The following is a 22,972-nucleotide window of genomic DNA, read 5'->3' as shown; positions in this document are numbered from 1 at the left end:
ATTGCTTGTTCTTGATTTTTCAATTCAATTTTCAGCAATTTCCCAAGTTTATTTTAAATCCTTGCTATAAGCTTTAGACGTTTTTCTCAAACATATTATCGCCATTGAATTAAAAGTTCATTAGATGTAAAAATTTTGTTTTTCTTTTTTTTTATTCTTTCTTTTTTTTAAGGTGAGAGGAATGAATACTTAACCCAGGGTAGTTCTCCTAAACCACTACATCACCAGATTTTTAAATTGTATTTTATTTTATATTTGGTTTTCACACAAAGTCTTGCTTAGTTTCTTAGTGTCCTCTCATATTATTTAGGCTGAATTTGAAAATGTGATTATTCTGCTTAAGTCTCCCAAATTATTAAGATTGCTGATATGAGCCACATATGTGTGTAACCTCCCTCCCCTTTTTGAATAAATGTCACTACTTAAAAGTGTCACTACTTAAAAATAATGATGGATCATCGCTTCTAAAGGAGGTAAGTTTTGCCTTTGTGTCAGGCATATTCTATCTTGATATGTACTTAAAAATTGTGGGCACACAACAAAGCATCTTTGTAAGATCCTGTTTCAAAATAAACAAAAAGAAAAGAAAAAAATTGAGGATATAGCTCAGCAATATTTATTCTCTCAGTTTAACCACCAGCACTACACTCATATAAACACACACACAAAGTACTTGTTGGATTTTGAAAATATTTTTTGACACTGAACAGCTGTATAAACCTCATCTATTACAAAAGGCAGAATTAGTGACATAATATCAGTAGTCCTTTAGCCTTATCTGTGTACAGAAATTCAGTAATGTAATTTTACTCCTATTCTAGCCAAATGCAGAATGCATTCTACAAACTTTGGGTCAGGGCTCCTCTTCTTTTTTTTATGGCTTTTATAAAGTTGTGGCTATGAAAGAGTACTAGTCAGGTACCTAGTAAGGAAATATTTTTTAATGTTTCTGCTTTTGCTTTTACAACACTGTCTCCTCAATGAGAACAAGCTCACCTTAATTTATTAGATTCTGAGATATCATGTGAAGAAGATTCAGGGTGATTTTTTTTTTGGCAGCCAGATCACATTCTGAAGTTCAGTAATCTTAAAAGCTAAACATATGCAGCAAAAATATTGCAGATGAATGCAGTTCAATCCAAATGTGAACTAGTAAGTTTTAGAGTGACTTTTTGTACAGTTATAGACAACAATATACCCACTAGAGGGAAAATGTCAGGTTTTAATCATATGTGGTACAGTGAATATCTGGAAAACAGCAGATATCTTATATAAAGTATATTAATTTATCTTATTTAAGTTCATATCTTCAGCCCTGATCCTTAGTCTTTTAACAATGAAAAAGGACCAGCTTGCCTTTTGGACTTGATTCTGGGCCCACTAGGCTTACGTTGGAGTCAGTGCCTGAAGACTTGTCCAATAAGTCTCTTAAGTGCCATTCTTTTTTGTTTTTGTTTTTTTTTTTTTAGAGAGAGAGAGAGAGAGAGAGAGAGAGAGAGAGAGAGAGAGAGAAAATTTTTTTTATTATTTATTTTTTAGTTCTCAGCAGACACAACATCTTTGTTTGTATGTGGTGCTGAGGATCGAACCCGGGCCGGACGCATGCCAGGTGAGCGCACTACCATATGAGCCACATCCCCAGCCCTTAGGTGATATTATTTTAATTATTTTGTAGGCTTTTGGTCATGGATCAGGAGCCCAAATTTCTGTGCTAAGGAGAAGCTGAAAACAAATCACAGTGAGAACTCTAAAAACCCTGAAAGCAAGAAAATGATTAATGTGCCTTTAAGGGTAACATTTCTAAGCTGCTTCAAAGTTGGAGCCTGGGTTAAAGTGTAAAAGACCGGGCATGGTAAAATTTTTTAAGCTACAAGGCTTGGGTTAAAAAGTATAAGACCAAGTATTGTTAAGTTCCCCTGCTATCCCCAAAACTTGAAATACCTGTAGCTGTTAGGACAATACCCGAATTGCCCAGTAAATATTCCCACTGACTCTCTGGTTATCTCATAGCTTAGGACTCTGTGCAGCTTGTCACATAGGTATTTAGGCCCTAAAACCAATCATTTTGAATGTGTAACCCACTTAGGAGTGACCAATCACCCCTGTCCAATCTGTTCCCACCAATGAATGTACTAATCATGCCTCAGAGTTGTTGTTCAATTTTCCCGTGCCTCATGATGATTTGTTCTGATGTATGCAAACCCCCACCCTCCCCAAAAAGTGTACTTAAGCACTGCTTGACCTCTGCTCAGGGCTCTGGGCTGCTCTCCCTTCTTGAGCGAGCCTGCCTGGAACCTAAGCACGCTGAATTTGATCCTCAATAAACTCCCTTCTGCTTATTGCATAAAGTCAGTCTCTTGGTGGTCTCTTCCTCCGACGCTTCCCCGGACCCTTACATGCCTTGTTATCCTGAGACTGTATAAGTAGGTTGTTAGAAGCTGGCAAGAGTGGCAATGGCGGAAAATGAAAATTGTGGCTAGGGACTTGTGAGGGGGCAACAATTGTGATATATGCAGTACAGGAGAGAAATAAAGAATTTCTATGCACTTCTGCCCCTTTCAATGCTTTAGTCATTCAATTACTCAACATAATTTCACTCTATACGTTCTTAATCAAGAAAACAACAATTCTTTATGCTAGGTCCTACAATAGACATAATCCATTCAGAGCTAACAATTATAAATTAATTCTAAGCACTGCAAAGGACACGTAATAATGACAGGCTAATTATAGACATTCCCTCTGCATGCTAAGTTCAAAAGACTCAAGCCTTAGGCTATATGTCCAGCATATGCACACTCACTCAGACCAGGGTGATCAGGACAAAAACCAAGGCAGAGCTTTCCTGGTGTGAAGCAGATGACTGGTTGAGGAGAGGATGATAGGGAGAAGTTGCAGCTCTCACCAGGGTCCAGACAAGGGCATAGAGTTGTAGAGTGGTGAGTATTACACAGAGGATCAGGAAATGAAGACAACTAATGGGATGTCAGGTCCTCATAAGGCTCTCCATCTCAAGTGCATCCTTGTTTTGGCTGGCTGAATCCCTGTTCATTAGCTCTATTATTTACATAAAATTTTGGGCTTTTTGACCCCCCCCTTGCAATCTTCTTCATCTACCATCAGGATTCTCATTATCATTTACCCTGTGGTCAGAAACATCTTGTCTTGTGGTCTCCACCCTGATATTTTTGCCTTTCTCTCTTATCAGGCTAGGAGAGCCTGCTAGGGGCTTCACTCTATTTATCAGGTTGAGGGGGAAATAACTTGTTTGAGGCCATACTGGAGTGCTCTGTGTGGGTGTGCCTGGTGAGCCTGCAAGTTTGAAACTAGAATTTTTAAAATAGAGTTGCGTAGGCTCAGAACTAAGGCCATTTTTATAGGACTCCTCAGAGGGTCTCTGTGGCAGATCAACCTCCATCCCCCACCCTTACTAGTCTAGTGAAGCTTAGATCAGCAGTTAAAAACCTGGGCATTTTGTTCCATAATTGTATGGTGATTTCAGCTTGTCTCTAAAGCCCTTTTTGGGCATCCATGTGCCATGAGTCCAGCATGTTCCCACATTGTGTGGTGAAGACTGGAATAATTATCTGAAGAGAACCCCAACTTCATTTGCTATGTCCATGCACAAGAGAGATTGTACTTTTATAGCTTGTTATGGAGGGTTTTTTTTTTTGTTTGTTTGTTTGGTTTTTTTTTCTTTTTTTTTTTTTTTTGTGTGTGTGTGTTTTGGTGTTTTGTTTTGTTTTTTGGTACCAGGAATTCAACCCAAGGGTGTTCAGCCACTGAATCACATCCCCAGCCCTTTTAAAATATTTTTATATGGAGACAGCATCCCTTTGAGTTTTTTAGGGCCTCATTAAGTTGCTGATGCTGGATTTTAACTTAATGCTCCTCATGACTCCTGAGCTTTTTTAATGTAGGGGAAGCAGTATCACAAATTCAGAACAACAATATAAATTCCAGAACTGAAGCTTAACTCTTCCTAGGTCTGAGAATAAACCTCTAGTTTTCTAGCTCTCTGTTCACATATTTAAATCCAGGGTTCTTTTTTCATAGTGAATTAGTATAAAATAGAAGAGATAGTAAAATTACAGTGTAATTAGAATAATGAACCTCATTCTAATGCAGCTGGAGGCTAACTGGAACATATGCTAATGAGCACAATTAAGGCCTATTTCAAATGTAAAAAAACCTTAATGCCCACTTTTGGGAATACCTTCAACAAAGTCCTTTGTCCAGTGGTGAAGTTGCAAGAGGAATGATGGGTCACGGTAAAGATGAAAATGAACCCATAAGGTAGTCAGGATGCCTTTTCTAAAACCTATTTTAAATAATTTTTTCCATGTTTGCTGAAAAACATCTGTAAACTTTTAAGATGGCACACAAAAATGAGTTTATCTGGTATCATTCCCCATCCCACATGGTGGGAGTTCTATTTCGACTTGCTTAAATAAAAAGATTATATTCTTCAAAATTTGTGAGACAAGCACCCAGATGCAATTGGCAAAGTGAAAAATATTGTTTCATCTCAAAACTCCACTTTCAAAATTATCAATGACTATTTTCTCATATTTCATTTCATTTTTCTTCAAGAACTAGAGAGCATTTTTAAAAGATTTGATTTATCTTCTGTGTAGGAATGGCAGAATTGCTCCATAAACTTAGCAAGCAGGACTGTAGAGGCCTGTCACAGAAGAGAAGGGGGATGGGGGAAGAAGAGAGACAGAAGGGGGAAGGGGGAGGGGGATGGGGACAGGGAGAGGGAGAGGGTGTTGATATTTATGAGCTCAACGGGAGATGAGAGGAAAAAGGGGGAGTGAGCTCTTACTTCTTTATTGGCTGAGAGTTCACGCCACTTTGGAGATTTGGAGGTGTGCCATTGTGCCATTAAAAGTTCACGCTATTCAGTGTCATGGACCTGAGCTCCTGAAGAGAAATGCTCCAGGCACCATCTTTTTTTAAAAGAGAGAGAGAGAGAGAGAGAGAGAGAGAGAGAGAGAGAGAGAGAGAGAATTCTTTTATTTACTTTTATTTATTTATTTATTTTTTTAGTTTTCAGCGGACACAACATCTTGTCTGTAGGTGGTGCTGTGGATGGAACCTGGGCTGCACGCATGCCAGGTGAGTGCTCTACCACTTGAGCCACATTACCAGCCCCTCCAGGCACCATCTTTATCAACAATCCAAGCTTTTTACATATGAATAAAGCAGAATAAAATTAGGTGACATTAAAAAGAATTAATCTCTTCTAAATGAGGTAGTGTAGTTTATGTGTCCCAATAAAGGTCCTCAATTCATTTTGTTTTCATATGTAAGACCTTTTAATTAAAATGGCCCTGACACATAGAAACATTACAAACATTTCAGTAAACACCTCTCTCTGGTGTGGCAGGAAAATAAAAGTGGGACTAACTTGAATTCAAAGGACATGAAAGATCAATCTCGCTCTTTCTTTCCTTTTTTTGTTTTTTGTTTTTTGTGGTACTGGGAATTAAACCCAGGGCCTAATGCTTAGAAGGCAAGCACTCTACCAGCTGAGCTATATCCCCAGTCCCATCTTTTGTGAGGCAAATCCGGGATTGAAGTCATGGGTGCTCTACCACTGAGCCACATCCCTACCCTTATTTTTTTTTTTATTTTTACTTAGAGAAAAATTTTCACTGAGTTGCTTAGCTTCTCACCATTGCTGAGACTGACTTCATATTCAGGATCCTCCTATCTCAGCCTCTGAAGCAGCTGAGATTACAGGCATGCACCACCATGCATGGCCAACTTCCATCTCAAAAACTGAAGTACAAAGCAAATTAGGTCACAGGCTGTCAACAAATAGGTACATTATGAAAAAAACTATTTTGTAGTTGTTGATAGACCTTTATTTTATTTACTTATATGTTGTGCTGAGAATTAAGCCAAGTGCCAGACAAGTTAGCTACTGTTTGAACAGGACACAAGAAAAGACCACCAATTCCAATTAAAATCAAATTAAAGCAAGCTTATTATTTCGACTGCCTGGGCTGCCTCTCCCTCCCAAACGGTGGGAACAAGACAGCACCCCAACTTTCCTGAAGCCTAGCTTTATAGCCCAGAAAGTTACACAAAGGGGGGTTACAGATAAAAGAACTCTGAAAAGCATCACACTAATGGTAGTTTACATTTTTTTGCTGGCCCCAACATCAGAATTTATGAGGACCATTAGAGCCTCAGAGAGGGTCATTGTCTGGCCAGAGAAGGCCAATATTTATGAGATGTCACTAAGTTTCAGAGAGGGCTACTATCTGGTCAGAGAGCCAGGGATGGGTGAGTTCAAGGCATGGGCAGGCTTTCCAAGCAGGTTCAAAATTTGCAGTAATTTGTAGTAAAGCCAAAATTAACTTTTCATGGTTTTGTGGCGAGATGCCCAATTTTAAGCAAAGATCAGGTTGGGTCTATCACTACCACTGAGCTCCAGCCCCAGCCCCCTGGTACATATTTTTTTTTTATGGTGGATACTAGAGATTGAATTTAGGAACACTGGACTACTGAGACTCAGTCTCAGGGTTATTTTTTACTTAATTTAGAGATAAGGTTTCACTGAGTCATTTAGCACCTCACTTTTGCTAAGGCTGTTTTGAAAATTGATCCTTTTGCCTCAGCCTCTCCAGCAGCTGGGATTACAGGCCTGCACCATCACACCCAGCCTTTGGTATATTTTCAATGCCTATTATAAATACATTTTAACCAGTAGCCTTAAGTCTTTTCTAATATATGTTTGGATTGAATCCATAACCCAGAAATCAGTGAAACAGAGAATCTAGTTTTATCTCCAAAACTCTTTCTTCTATTAGAGTGTCTGAGTTAAGATTACCCATTGAAGAATTTACTGTATATTGTGGTTTCATCCTGACCTCCCATATGTACCTCATTCTGAGTTTTAGAACAGTCTGAAAAATGGTGCCCACAGATACCAAATATCTTGGAGTACTTAAAAAACACCAGTATCTGAGTCTTGCCTTCTAGGGACCAGTTTTAATTTTAAGTGTGTAGTTTCTAAAGGCATTAGTTGAATAATTTGCAGCTGGAAGGCATTTTCTGATAATACCTTTTATCTAAAAGGCATTTAATTTGTTTCCTTTTATTAGATACTGTGAATGAAGATACAATAAAAATAGAAGTGCAGCAATATCTTCAGCAAAAAGATTTCAATTGTTTTACATATATACCCATATTTTTTTTTATTTTGAATTTAAATTACATGCAAGTTAAATCTATCTCTTTCTCTCTTTTATTTTATTTATTTACTAATTTGCAGTACTGAGGATTGAACCAAGGGTGTAACCCATGGGCATTTTACCAATGTGATACATATCCAGTCTCCACCACTTTTATTTATTTATTTATTATTGAAACAGGGTTTACTGATATGCTTAGGATTTTGCCAAGTTTTTGAGTCTGGTCTCTAACTTGAGATCCTCCTGTCTCACCCTTCTAAGCCACAGAGAGTACAGGCATGTACAACCTTGTGATAGTACCCCAAATTACTACTAGTAAATTATGTAGAATTTTTATTTTGGGCTTTTAAAGAACCTTAACACTTTTATCAAAAATATATTTATTAAATTTATGCCGTTGCCAACATTTTTTACATGTTTTTGTACCCTGAATCCTTTTTTTTTTTTTTTTTAATTTTTGGTTTGGTGCTGAGTATTGAACCCAGGGGTGCTTTCCACTGAGACACATTCACTGTCTTTTTTATGTTATATTTTGAGACAGGCTCTCACTAAGTTTCTGGGAGCCTTGTTAACTGAATGGGGCTGTCTTCAAACTACCAATTCCTCTGCCTCATTTTCCTGAACTTCTAGGATTCAGGCAAGTTTCACCAGTCATGACAATTTTACATTATTATAATATCCATTACAACAGCAATGTTCAGGCTGTAGGAAATTCATTTGATTTATAAATTAAATCCCTGAGGCAAGTTTATATGAAGTAGCCAGTGTAAAAGTATTGTGTAAAGATTCCTTGGGAATAAACAGGGATTTTTTTCTAACCTCTTTTGTGAATGACTGTTGGAAATTATAGTCCATAAAAGTCCTAGAAAAGAATGCAAATTTATTTGTTTGCAGTTTACAGATATTTGCACATGCCCCGTCGCCTTTGCATCTAAAACTTTAAACTTCAGAACATAGTAACTCGAACAAAATTTGTTAAAGTTGAAACAGTGCACAAACAAATTTCTTTTAGGAGCAATTGGTAGTTGTGGTGTTATTACTGTGGTCAGCAGAGTTGGGCCCGGACTCTGGAAGGTCACTCAGGGTATTGGTGATTTACGTTATTCTACACTATTCCACCCACAATACAATACTCCCAGCAATAGTAATTGATAAAATATGCTGATAATGTCTTGAGCTAAACTGGCACCTTTGATATTTGCCTATTTCCCTGCACTGATCCCAGCTGAGTAATTAGCATGGAACCAGAATGTGAATAGGGTATTTCCTGGGCTTATTGTTTTGGGGTCAGCTGCTCCATTAGTGTGTGTGGGGGGTCTGAAACCAGGCTGGTGCAAGTATTTTTGTGTAGATTCCTTTGCTCTGGCTGAGGTATATCATTTTAAATGACAAAAGATTTAGAGTAATTTGCTTCGACTTATTTTTTATACACTTCACAGTTTACATCAAGAAAAAATGCCGCAGTCTGTCTGGGCACAAATAACCGAGCCGCCACAAAGCCTTGTAGGTTCAAACAGCAACTACTTTATTTCAACTCTCACTGGCACTGCACACATGGTTTTTCGCCAACGCCACTCACATGGCCCTTCCAGCAACCCCCACACTGGAAATCCCTCCTCCGGCACTTCCCAATCAATGGGAACCCTCAGCGAATCCCCAGGAGAAGTCCAAAGTAGAGCAAGAACTTCAAAGTATCGGGCGCCCAAGGCAGCAACAGTCACCACATTGCCTGACTGTAAAGGTCAAATATACAATGCAATCAATCCAGCATCATAGCAATTCGATATAGCTTAACTCAAATCATCATCTCAATGGTTCCCTGCCATAACCTTTCAAACATTCCCTGTCACCTTTCAAACATTCCCTCTGGCAAATGCCAGGCGTCATTCTGACTGGTCCTTGCTCTCAACAAAGAATAAACAGCTAGAATTTATCTCAACACCCTTTTACATACAAAATATAGGTTGTCATTGAATATGTTGGAAGTTTAATCAAGGTTTATTAATTAGAGAACAGGCTAATCTAGAGAGAATGTAAAGTACCACCAAGTCCTATGTTTTCAAAACAAAAAGAAATGTTAGATATATAGGCATTCAGAATATATTTTTTAAATTTTTTCTTTGTCTATTTTATTTCATTTTTAAATAGAAAGCAAATATAAAAAAAAGGAGACCAAGGAGGGAAAAACATTTACTGGCAGGACTATGAAGCATTAAAAACTAGAATCTTGACTTCAGAAAAGAAAGATTTGACATTTTGTATTTGGACATGTGGATGGCATGAATGTCCATGATAAGAATGTTGTAAGCTTTTGAGAGAAAATTGATATGGTGAATGAAGCTTATGTAACCTAGATCCTTACTTAAGCCATATTCTGCCACCCCAATAAGCCTTGATAGGTAAACCACTGCTTGACTCTATGCTGAATACTGAATAAAGAAACGATTGCCAATGAGAGGTTTGCTAAATACCTTCCACCTTTGTCATGTTTGTGTCATTTATTCTATTATTAATCAATCCAAAATTATACAAAAAGTAATGACATTTCAGCTACTTTGAAATTTGTCAGTGAATTCCTGACCATTTTTATGGAGGTTCACAGCAGGCCTAGCAGATTCCCTGGAGAAGACTTGGACCTGAATGGCAGCATAAGAACCTTATTTTCCTCCTTCTGTGCTGGGAGCCATTAGCCAAGTAGGTATGACAATTTTCTTGCCAGCGTACCCCTTTTTGCTTAGTAGAAGGACTCATGAAAATAGGACATTTTGCAGTGACATTGCATGTAAGGTGACCTTGCTCAAGGACCAGGACGGATCCAGGCTTAGGGCATTTCCGGTTTAGAACAATCTGGGTTTAGGGTGTTCCCAGTTTAGGAAGGTTATTCCTGCTGGAAATAGGAAGTATCCTGCTGCCTGAGTTCCCCTTGAGTTATCACAGGATTCAGACAGTATTTTTGGGAGACAGAAGCCCAGTGGAGGTGTGGATTTGTGCAGAGAACGTGGATTTCCCGTAGAACGTGTTTGTAGAGGGCTGGTGTGAGATTGGGAATGAAGAATTGCTGTTTGAATCTACAAAGCTGTGAGTGGCTTGTGATTTTGTGCCCAGCCAGACTGCAGCATTTGGCGGCCCATATGGGGAACATCTGAAGAAAAGGTAAGTAAAATTGCTTGCCCCTGAAGAAGAGCAAAAGAATGGGTGAGCATTTCAAACAACAATTTGTTCTTGTTCTAATTTATTTTGGTTTTATTTCAAGTTGCCTGTTTCTAGAACTTTCTCAGGCAAACTGGGGAAAATGGTTGACTCAAGGTTTGAAGTTGTTCGCCCCTGAGAAAGAGAAATTGTTAGAGAAAGGAGGCACCCCAGTAAGACCAAGAACAGTTAAGGCATATGATGATACAATACAAAAATATAGCCCATGGCTTTTTAAAGACGAGTTATTAAGTATATCAATGGGATCATCATGGTATCCTGTAGAAAGATTTTTCTGCAACAAGGAAGATATGGCTAATTCTGTTTACTACAATTGTCTAAGATCTTGGTTTTTACAGACATCTGATTAATTTACAAAGCTAAAGTGTTAAAATATCAACTACTAAATATAAAATCAAGTAATCTTTACTTATTAAGTTCCATAAGGTAATATATTTAAACATTATGTGCGTTTTCATAAATTGGTAAATGAAAAAAAAAGTTTAATATTGCTTTGGTCTGTGTCTTTGCCAAAACAAGGTTACTAAGTGCTAAGATTCTATCAGGTTTAATTTATATACAAAGAGTATAAGAAGTTTCAGTTGGGTTTCAATTATTGTATTATAGTACCATAAAAAACATGAAAGTATTTTATCTTATTAAATTGGATAACTTATCTAAATCAGAAATTTTATAAGAGTTGTTTCAGAATGTAAATTTATAAAAAGGGTTAATGGATAGAAAAGAGATATTAAAAGATTGAAGATGTGAAAAAAATTTTAATATAAAAGGTTAATAGAAACATAAATGTTTCTAGATGAGATAATCTCTGTGTGGTAAAATAAAAAGTTGTAAAATTCCATTTAAAAAGATTTTGAGGAAACTAGACTTACTTTAAAAGCTTAAGAAAGGAAGAAAGAAAAAAAAAAGTATTTGTACATGGCAGATTGAGATAAAGCTTCTTAATGGAGTAAAAAAGGCCTGTAGTTGAAGGGCAGCCATGTAAACTAACATTAAGTGATTTAAACAAAATCTAAGCCTCGTTTAAAAGAGTGAAGCTGTAGGTGGTGAAAAAGTACATTTAAAAGTACAGTATAGATGATAATTAAAAGGCTTTAAAAGGTTAAATTGAAGGTTGTTAAGATGCCTTCATGACAGAGGAAAAAAGCATGAAAATGGGAAGATAATAGGATAAAAGATATTTAGATAAAGAAGACTAAAAATTTGAAGTAAAAAAACTTTAAAGACAGAAGTATAGAAAGTTAAAAAGAAAAAAGATAAAGAAGATGAAGAAAGATAGAGAAGATGTAGAAAGACAAGAATTTTAAACCCACAAAGTAGAAACAAAAAAAAATAGGAGGAAAATAACAACTAAAGGTGTATGTACAAACCTTAAAAGAAAACTAGAAGATAGAAACAAGATAAAAATGGTTAAAAATGTCAAATAAAGGTATTTCAGATAAAAAATACAAAAAGCTAAGGCAACTATTAAATACAGAGATTCAAGATAGAATTAAAATGTACTCATTAAAACAAAAAGAGGGAATTGGAAAGAGGTATATATCCCCCAAAGATAAACTTAAAATAACACTTATTACTCTAAACTTTTTTAAAATTGGATTCATCAGGACTTAGTGCTGCGGAAAGACATATGTATCCAAAAAATGTATATAAGCCTAAGGTACTTTGGAAAGATATTCTAACAGGACAATGGAAAGGTCCTGATCCAGTGATTGTCTGGAGTTGGGGATCTGTTTGTGTTTTTGCACAGGGAGAACAACAACCGATTTGGATTCCAGAGAGATTAACTAAAACAATTTCTACAGATCAAAAAGAAGATGATTTGACTCAAATCCATAACAGCTGATATCCAGAGCTCCAGCTTGGCCATTCTTACATCTGTGACAGTGATTAACTAGGATGCTTTTTTCAATATCTATTTTATTATTGCATTTTTCCCACATCATAAAGTTCTATTTTATTTTTAGAGCTCATACAAACCTAGGTTAATGTTTTTCTGATCAGTTTTATTTTTTGACTGTGGTGTTTTTAAACATTACAATGGAGATTTCACCTACGTAAAGCTACAAGGCCTTTATTATTGTCTTATGTGTTGTACTCTTGTGTTTTGTGTTGTATGTCTGTGTGTGTATGTCCATATTTCATGTATGAGGAGCGCTCATGAAAAATGGATCCGAATTATTATTATTATTTTTTTTATTCACGTGATTTAAATGGTTTAATTTAAATTAGCTAAACAGCCGTTAAGGATTGTTTTTAAAGGAGGTTAACAGATCTGTTTGCTTACTTTCACCTTCCTTTTCATTATATTTAATAATTCTTTTCAGGATAATGTCTCTTTAGCATCATTGCCAGAATTCTTATCTTCGTCCCAGTGCCGGTGAAGACAAAGATAAAACCAAACTACAGCTTCTATGATAGCTATCACAGTAAACTGTATAAACTGATGCATCAATGAATATAACTCAACAAGTAATGCTCAATCAAGGAGTCAACTTACTTTGGGAGGAAATGGACTTTGGGAGGAGACGGACATATTGATAGATTCCTCCGCTTTGAACTGCTTGCAGAACTTGCCTGGAATATGTAACTATCGTTTGGTGCAGCGAATTGTGGTAATGCAGGCATATCTTTGCTGATGGTGTCACCAGTGATGCAATTTTTATTTTCTTGCCAGCGCACCCCATGTTAATTGTGGCAGTGCTGGTATATCTTTGCTGATGCTGTCACCAGTGATGCAATCTTTCCAAAGGAGCCGTCAATTGGCTTGGTGTCATGCATTTCTGTATCCTCCTCCTTTCTGCTAGTGATGGTCTAAAATTTGGGGGCCAATGGCTATATGCTGGACCGGTAGTCAGTGATGAGTATGATCCAATTGCAGTGGTATCAACCTAAGACAGGAGGCGGACGCCTAAAGGTCATTTTTCCAATGACGGGTAAGAACCATATGTTGAATTGGACAACCTACCAGGCACGGTCCTTAAACCATATTAACCTCACTCTCCCACTGGCACCAAGGCCAAATTTGGGGGCCAATAGAGGTGAGGCAAAGAACCCCCCCCCCCACTGGTGCATAGACCTTTCCACAAGTGTGGCTGTATGCTGGACTGGTAGTCAGTGACGGGTATGATCCAGTTGCAGTGGTATCAACCTAAGACAGGAGGCTGACGCCTAAAGGTCAGTTTTCCGATGACGGGTAAGAATCATATGTTTTATTGGAAAACCTACCAGGCACGGTCCTTAAACCACATTACTTGTTGTTTAATTAATCAGAAGTGGGGAGATGCTGGGAGCCATTAATCAAGTAGGCATGACAATTTCCTTGCCAGCGTACCCCATGTTGCTTAGTGGAAGGACTCGTGGAAATAGGACATTTTGCAGTGACATTGCATGTAAGGTGACCATGCTCAAGGACCAGGGCGTATCCGGGTTTAGGGCGTTCCCGGTTTAAGAAGGTTATTCCTTCTGGGAATAGGGCGTATCCTGCTGCCTGAGTTCTCCTTGAGTTCTCACGGGATTCAGACAGTATTTTTGGAAGACAGAAGCCTAGTGGCAGTGTGGATTTGGGCAGAGAATGTGGATTTCCCCAGAACATGTTTGTAGAGGGCCAGTGTGTGATCGGGAATAATTGCTGTTTGAATCTACAAAGCTGTGAGTGGCTCGTGATTTTGTGCCCAGCCAGACTGCGGCACTTCTAAAATTAGTCAATATTTTGAGATGACTTTCTGGCTGGAGGCAGAAGACAGGAATCATTTCAGAAGAATTGAGTCAGCTCAGAAATGTGTCAAACCCAGCTGGGCACCCAGCTCAGTAGTTCACTGGTCACAAATATCTGCAGTGGCCTCATGATTGGCAGCCTTGCACAAAGAAAGATCAACCTTGGTGCTTTCCCAGTTTCCAGGTAAGTAACATGGGTCTCAGTCATTGGGCGCTCACCTGCCTTCCTAAAAAACCTGCAAAGTCACTATCCAGTTGTTCATTCTTAATAGTTGCTGAACACTCTGTGCTTTTCAAGGTGAAATAATAAATAAATAACAGCATCATGACTGCTCACCCCAGCCTGCTTGTTTTTATGCAAACAGAGTAGATCTGTTTCAAAAGGAGCTAAGTGGGGCTGGGATCCTGGCTCAGTGGTAGAGCACTTACCTAGCATGTGTGAGGTCCTGGTTTGAATCCTTAGGATCATATTAGATACATAAGTAAATGTATTGTGTTCATCCACAAGTAAAAAATTATTTTTAAAAAATAGGCTACGTGTTCTGTCTTGCTCCCCAAGTGGTGCAAAAAGTCACATAATCTTATTAAGAGAGACTCATGGAAGGCACAGGCAGGGGGCACCAGAAGGAAGAATTTCACAGCTGAGGAGGGTCTTATTCCTGGCACTCGGGACTTTCTAGAGCGAAGAAAAAGAACCCAGTGCCTACCTGGGAACCATGCCCTGGCAGCAGTGGCTGGGTCCCCTGTCAACCAAACTAGATGGGTTTACAGAGGGTTTCTCGAGGTCCCCAGTCCTGGGAAGGCAGTGTCCCTCTCTTGGTCTTTCTTCTTCTTTTAGGTTGCTAGGGTCTAGTGTTGGCACCAGGTGAGCAAGTTGCCTTGGGAATCTGAGCTCGCCCACATAGGGTTGGGAGGACAGGCCTCAGGACAGCAGCGCCTCACAGCAGGGAAAGCTGGAGCTCCCAGTCCCCTCTGTGGAGATGGCAGGAGGCCTGTATTGACTGCGGACTGTGCTCCAGGCTCCATGCACCGGGCCTCGTCCCCAGATCACTGGGCTCCGCAGGTTCCAGGGCTTGGTGGTGTCTCTTGCACTCTGTTCTAGGGCTCTTGCTTTTTGCTTGCATCACTGTGAAGGGACCAGCATTTGAGCCTGATTTCCTGAGGTTTTGGGTGCCGCCTGCTTTTTGCCCTGGAGGCCAGGCTGCCCAGATTTTGGAAAGGACCAGAGTGCAGCATCTGCTCCCTGACACTGAAAGTGCCTCATTGGGAAAACTGACTCCAGTATGGAGCTCCTGGTCCTGAAGGGATCTCAGGGGACATGTGAGTTGGGGCATGGCCTGCAGAATGGGAGGAGTTGGCAGACCTTAGGCCAGGTGACAGCAAAAAAGCCCCACAGTTTTCTCTCTGGGCTGGCTGCCAGGCACTGTAAGGTAGGGACACCTGTGGCCACCTGTGGGAGATCAAAAGGATAAAAACAACACCTCCAGTCCCGGGATGGCAAAGCCTAACAGAGGGGCATTTTCTAAAAGATGAAGAGATGGAAAATGGTCAAAACTAGTACATTTTAAAGTTGAAATGAAAGCTTGCAAAATTTTGGGACAGTATTTTTGTGTAACTTGTGCCTAAAGAAATATTAGGTAATTGACTCCCTTCTACTTTTTTAGCTTTTGCTTTTATTTTATTTTAGCAAAGAATCGGTTTTGTCAGCATTTTCCTCAGGAGCTGAGCATTACCCACAGCAAGGAAGACAAACTAACAATTTTCAAGTTGATCTTGACTTCATGTCTGGGATCTATCACTTCTAAATGTACAGGAAAATCATTTCTTGCTGTATTTTCCATGTGTGATTTCTTCCCTTATCTTCAAGGACCCAGTGATATTTGTTTATTGGTTTCATAAGCATCTATTTAAATGTAGTTTTTGTATGAAATACTCTCAGTTGCCACAGGACATAATTTTTCAGAGAAAGCTGCTAGTGGCTTCACTTTCCAAGAATGTAAGTAATTTCCTTTCTTTGATTTCAGAGAGTTGATATTACACAGCGTCTGTACTTTGTGGGGACAATTTTCCAAGTACATCTGTCATTAAAAAGGCTTTTGTGTTTCCTTCCTAAGAGCAGTGCATAAATTTAAGCCAAGCAATGTTAAAAGATAAGAAGTTTTTCAGCATGTAGAGTATTATAAGACTACTGTAGAAATAAATTTTAGCAACCAAGATCTACTAAAAGCCACCTCCAGATGGTACCCAGACAAGCTTATCATTCATGCAAATGATCATTGGTCAGTTGCTTTGTAGCTGAAACTTTAGAAAGCATATGTACTGAAGCCATAGTAATATTATTTTAATCATCTAGAATACATATGCAACTAAATCTGTTACATACTCATCATTGTGCTGCTGTTAACAAACAAAATGTCATGTGATTATGCAACACAATATTATATATATATCATTTTTTTTATTCACTAGAAATAGATCCTACAGTCTATGACTTAAGGTTTCTGTTGTGTGCTCTCTCAAGGCAATTATCTGCATCTTAGTCACCATGAATAAATTTTAAAATAGAAAAAAATGTACCTCATCCTTGGGAGTAACTAGAGTTACAGGAATGCATCATTAGGTGAGTTTGTATACTCAACTTTAAGAATGTTACAAAATAGCCATGTACATGGTCATGCACTTCAATACCGGTGATACAGGTTTCTGATGCTTGAGGATCAAAAGTTTTAGCTTAGACTTGACAACTGAGAAAAACCCTGTCATAAAACAAAAAAGAAAAAGATCTGGGAGTATAACTCAGGAATAGAGGAGTTATAAGTTAAATTCTTCATATTGCTAACTAAGTTAGAAATATGAAACAAAAATATGATTAAAATTAATACTATTAATATTTTATTATATTGACTTCTCTCTAGCTGTAAATTCATCATAATTTTGCACAGGCATTAAAACCAGTGTTCTAATAGAAAGCAGAGAAAGCACAAAAATTTTACAGGATGAATTATATTTTCAAATTTAATCAAGTTTTGAACTGTAACAAATTGTATAGATAAAATGAGAATCAACAGACTCCTGATTAAAATAATATTTCCTCATTATGTGTCAAAACAAGTCCAATGATTAAATATTAGGAAAAAAGACACCATTTAAGATGGGGTGATTTTAACAGCTCTCTTTCTGTTTGACATCCCAATTCTGCCTTTGTATGAACTGAAAAGAACCGGTATGGTGATGTGTTTCTGTAATTTCAGTGATTCAGGAGATTTATGCAGGGAGATATCACATTCAAGGACAGCTTCAGCAACTGAGTGAATACTAAAGAAATCAAACAAACAAACAAAAAAAACCACGACTGTGTTGGGCAAGGTGCACACAACCATAATCACAGAAATATAAGAAAATGAGGCAAGAAGATGGTAAATTCAAAGTCACCCTCAGCCAAAGTGAGATCCTAGACAACTCAGTGAGACTCTGTCTCTAAGTATAATACAAAATAGGGCTGGGGATGTGGCGCAGGTTTAATTGCTCCTGACTTCAATCTCTGGTGCAAAAAATATAATAAAATTAAATGGGCCTGGAGGTGTGACTTTGTGCTTAATTGCCCCTGGGTAAGATCTCTGGTACAAAAGAAACAAAAATTCTGCTCTTTTGAATAAGTGTCACTATCTAACATCCAAGAGAATATGAAAATATTGATAACTCACGTAACCTAGAGGTGGTGAGTTTTGGCTTCGAGATAAGGTAAAGTTTAACTTGAATTCCAGTAAAGTTACTTAGCAAATATTCTTGTGAGACTTAGCAAATATTCTTTCACACTGAACACCTATGTGAACCTCATCTATTGTAAAAGGTACAATAATCATAAATGCCAACATGTAACAATTCTTCAGCTTCATTTATATACAGAAAGTAGAAGATATGTTTTTACTCCTACTCTAGAAAAATGTAGAATGTGTTTCCAAAACTTTGAATATGGTCTCTTATTATTTTTATGAATTATGTAATGCTGTTTGCTATGAAAGTGTATTAGTCAGGTATCTGGTCAGGAAACATTTGAATGTTTTCGTTTTTTGCTTTCAGAACACTGATACCTCCATGAGAACAAGCCCACAATACTTTATTAATCATGAGTTATTTGGGGAAAAACCATCAGGGCGTTTTATTGGCAGCCAGATTATACTCTAAAGTTCAGTGTATTTACCAACCATCAGCTAATCATAAGCAGCAAAGATTCCAGGTGAAATGAGCCTAAATTGATGACCATCCCAAATATGAGTTAATAAGTTTTAGAATGAGTTAATTAGTGACAGATAATTAGTTAATTTATTCACTATAGGCTGGATGCCAGGTTTAAATCACATGATGTGCAGAGGTTGTATGAAAAACAGCAGTCATCTTATAGACAGTGATTTATTTTTTCTTCATTAAAATTTTGTTGACTCTCTTAGAAAACTGTATTGAACTATAGAAAAATATTTATAGACATATATGCCTTTAATTATGAAAATATTCTCCCACTACCTTATAAATTTGGTATGAATTTTAGCAAAATTATGAAAGCCAAATATCTCAGTCCTGCCTCTAGGGTCAGGTAAAATTGCAAATAAGTTTCCCTTTAATGTATTTATATTGTAGAGTCTGGGGTACTGAAAAATCTGAAGACCTTGCACCATCCACCTCCTGTGACACCAATTCTTTACGTTTGCCATGTGGGATCTGAAATGGGAATGGATCTGTTCTTAGAATCTAGTGAGAAATAATGCCCACATTTGTACAGTTCTGGGTTGGAGATGCCAGCTTTCTCAATTTGCACTGTCTCTCCTGTTTTTTGGCCCTGTTAGAATATGTCCAGGAAGTGTATTCCATCACCTAGGACATAAAAATGAGTGGTTAAGGCCTTTCATCTTGCTGATGTCAATGAATCCATAGCTCTCAATGTGAAATTTGTATACAATAAACTGAGATATGCCTGAGACTTAAGAAAAAAAATAGTGAATTTTAAGATGGTTTTCCAAAAGTGCATGTATGTATTAATAAATTCATAGTGTCAAGCCATGATAATATATTGAATATAGAGTTTTAAGTTGCAATTTGTTTAAGGTCTTATTTTCTTCTCCTTCTCTTCCTTTTCCTCCTCTTCCTCCTCCTCCTCCTCCTCCTCCTCCTCCTTTTTCATTTAAGGACAGAGTCTTACTCAGTTTCTTAGTGCCTTACTTTTTGCTGAAGGTAACATTGAACTCACAGTTCTCCTGCAACCACCTCCTGAGCCACTTGGATTAAAGGTCTATGTCACTATGCCTAACTTTTGTTTTTCATTTATAATTTGAATAGAAAAAAAATTAAAATTATACTTGTCTCTTTTTAGTGGTGAGAGATATGAGGACGTTGATGCCTAAGGAAATTGCTAATGAGTTTAAACCTCAAGCTTTTTTTTGTAAGACCATTGAACAGAAAAGTTAAATAAAAATTTAAACTAACTGTGATATCATTTACATAAATTAAAATATATACATATTTATTCACAAATTGCTTTAACTTTTTAAACAGTGATAAGTGTCAATGCACTTCTGTCTGGGTTACGTCCTATTATTGGAAAGAAATTCTCACTCAATGTAAATCAACCCAAGTAATTTAATGCAATTCACAGCAACTCAAAATAATAATAATAAGAAGAAGGTTAGGGGGATTCTAGAATTGTGATGCACACCTGTAATATAAGTTACTTGAAAAAGCATCACAGGAAAGAATTTACTCTCTCTCTCTCTCTCTCTCTCTCTCTCTCTCTCTCTCTATATATATATATATATATATATATATATATATATATATACAAGTAGTGAGGGTACACAAGTCTAATACACAGTCCCTTTTTTTCTTAAATTTTTATTTGTTGCTTTAGATGGATATAATATCATTATTAGTTTGTTTCTTGTTTTTTTTTTTTTTTAATGTGGTGCTGAGTGTTCAACCCAGTACCTCACACATACTAGAAAAGCACTCTACCAGAAGATTCTGACCCCTTTTCTTTGTTTTTGAGGGCTTGCTATCCTCTCATGTTTTTAATTGCTGGACTCAGCAGTTTTAGATGTGCTTCTTTTCACATTTTGACACCATTGTCAGCAGATCCAAGATCTTAAATTAGATAGTCCTTAATACAATGTTTCTCATTTTGACTTCTTAGTTAAAGATTAGTTTCCAAGTATAGGTGGATGCAAACTATTATTGAATTAAATAGTTTTTATTTGAGTTTCTTTACAAAAGTCTTTTTTTTTTTCCCTTAGGTCACTATGTTCTCAGGTTAGAGTATTAACAGGAGATGCTTTCAGTTTTCATGGAAAATATAATTTTTTAAAAAAAAAAACAAAAAAAGAATTCATTGAATGAATACTAATGATTTTAATGGAGGAAAAAGGAAAATTGACATTAGTAAAATCATATTTAGGATAGAATAGAAAGAAATCATAATTAATAAAAGAATAAGTGCAAATCATGCGGAAAGATTTTTATAAATTTTAAAATGCCTTTCCCCCATAAGACTGCAGAACCATCATTGGATGATGATAGCAGCATAAAATATTTTAGGTTCTAAGGTGGTTACTAAAGAAAAAGAAAAATGTTGATGACTTCAGAAGTTCTTTTTCTTCCTATAAGTTTTTTTTTTTTTTAATTTTTATTACTTTTAACTTGGTGGTGAGATACTGAAAAACTTCCATGGCCCAGGGAGAATTGCCTCACCTCTCCACCTCCTATGCCCTCCACCCATATTTCTTTTTTTTTTCCTCAGTCCACCTTTGCCCCCTCCTCTGCCCTGTCCTTTCCCCAGTGACAGGACTTGGCAGCGGTCACTGTTGGGGAGGAGGAGGGAGGGACAGCCTTGCTCCCAAGCCCCCTCCTCTGCTCCAGAAATGGTGTGGTCCAACTCTCTCGGCAAGTTCTGAGATGAGGAAAAGGAGGGGGAGGGGTGGAGCAGGAAGAGGAGTAAGAGGAGGAGGGGAGGAGGGTGGGGAGGAGAAGGAGAAGGAGGAAGAATAGTGGAGGAGGAGGTGGAGGAGGGGGAGGAGTGGAGCAGGAGGAGTTGCTAACAGGAGGAGTTATAACAAGAGAACTTGGCTGCTGCAGCCTCAGCTACTGCTTTGGCTGCGAAAGTCAGCGCCCTGGGCACCCAGCACGGAGGGACCAATAACAGGAGCCAGTCACCGCGCCTTCCCCAGGGGCTGCGAGGGCGGGTGGGAGGTAGGCAGGGGCTCCGCATCCCCACCCAGGACTGTGAGTGCCCACGTGGAGCCCCGAGGAGACCAGCACCCCCAAGAGGGCTGTTTCTGGGTGCGGGCACCGCTGCCTGAGTGTGCCTAAAAGGAGAGCTGCATCCTGGAGGCGCCATGGAGCTCCGGAGTTGGGGTTTGGGGTGGGGAGGGCGGGAAGTGGAGGGGGAGAAGCAGAGTCCCGGGAGAGAAAGGAGGCGCTTCAGCACCTCGGGAGAGGAGTCCCAGAGCACGAGGCGGGGGGAGGCTGCAGCCCCTGGTGCAGGCCAGAGGTGAGCGCCGAGGGGGCTGGGCGCAGGTGCGGCCCCCACTGGAGAAGCGAGTGCATGCCGCCCAGACTGGTGTGGTGTTGGATACAGCCTAGGCTCCAGCTCTCCCGAGGGCAGTGAGGGGAGGCAGGACTTGGAAAGTGCTGGGGGTGTGTGAAGGTGAAGGGGAGTGTCAGAGGCAACCACCAGCTGAGCCTCTAGAAGGAGAAGGAGGAGGAGAGGAGACCCGCCCCACAGGCAGCCGCCCTCCTCAGCGCCAGAGGTGGAGAAAAGGGGCGCCAGACAACAAGGGCTGACAGGAAGGAGCTGTAGCGAGTAGGGCGGTGGAGGCTCCGGCAGAGCAGGCCAGTCTGCGGATGAGAGCCTGGTCGGCAGCGGTGGGGGCGCGAGCCTGGGGCAGGGAGCCAGAGCCAGGGGTGTGGATGGGGGCGGGGCCTCAGAGGCACCAAGTTCGCTCCCCCATGACTTAACTTTCTGGGTGGACATGTGTGCCAGAGGTGCGCTGGGGCCAGCCGGGGCAGGAGGAGTCCACCCATATTTCAGCTCAAAATTGTATTCATGGAGTTGTTAATGTCTAAAAAATTTTGCTTTATGAAAAGAAGCAACTACTCTCAACCTATGTTTTATTCATTGTAATTAAATTATTCCTTTGAACATGGAATAAAAAAAGAAATTATTAAATTTATTTGAAGACATCAGAAAAACATTTGGTTATGCAGTCTGCCTTCTTTAATATGACTTGCAAAATTGAAAACTGCAAAGGGATTCTAAGTCAATAGAAAAATTTCTAAACTTTTTAAAGGACATTCATCTCAAAATGTGGTTTTAAAATTAGGCACTTCACCATCTGACACAGGAAGAGAAAGATAAGAAACCAAATAAAATACTAGCAAAGTCTGACAGAAACTCTCTTTCCAAAATTAGACTTTTTAATCTTCACATGAGAGACTCCATTTTCTACAGAGGGCTTATTTTTTAATATAAAGACCCCCCTCTCCTCCCCACTAAACTTAGAAAATTACACTGGTTTCTTGGGGCTTCTGTCCAAGTTTTTTCCTTATGAACCACTCACATTTCTGCAAACCTCCTCTAAATATTGTGAGAGATAGAAGTGGCTTTTTATTAAAAAAAGTAGTAGTGATTTAGGATTCTCAGTGAAACCCCTTAGGGCTTTATTGAATCATGTCAACAGCTGTCAGTAGTAATATGTACTTTGCTGGCAACAACATAATGCATTGATATGTATAAAACAATGTTATAAACTGGATAAAAATATGTTTTTTTATAATTTATATGCAGTCTTATG

At 38.6% G+C, this 22,972-nt stretch overlaps 1 protein-coding gene across 1 annotated transcript in view; it reads right to left on the bottom strand.

Annotated features, from left to right (window-relative positions):
• The window catches only part of LOC143640364 (uncharacterized), a 70,203-nt gene extending 48,051 nt beyond the window's left edge, over positions 1-22,152 (bottom strand). The window contains exons 1-3 of the mRNA XM_077108206.1: positions 21,219-22,152; positions 16,824-16,891; positions 8,750-8,941 (exon numbers count right to left, since the gene is read on the bottom strand). Of these exons, the coding sequence (XP_076964321.1) occupies positions 8,750-8,941; positions 16,824-16,891; positions 21,219-22,152 (1,194 nt within the window). The remainder of the gene's footprint in view (positions 1-8,749; positions 8,942-16,823; positions 16,892-21,218) is intronic.
• Between the last annotated feature and the right edge of the window lie 820 nt (positions 22,153-22,972).

The sequence above is a fragment of the Callospermophilus lateralis genome, unplaced genomic scaffold (assembly GCF_048772815.1).
Source record: "Callospermophilus lateralis isolate mCalLat2 unplaced genomic scaffold, mCalLat2.hap1 Scaffold_197, whole genome shotgun sequence".
In the NCBI taxonomy this organism is placed as follows: domain Eukaryota; kingdom Metazoa; phylum Chordata; class Mammalia; order Rodentia; family Sciuridae; genus Callospermophilus; species Callospermophilus lateralis.
The sequence above is the reverse complement of the archived record's forward strand: the minus strand, read 5'-3'. Positions and strand labels throughout refer to the sequence as shown.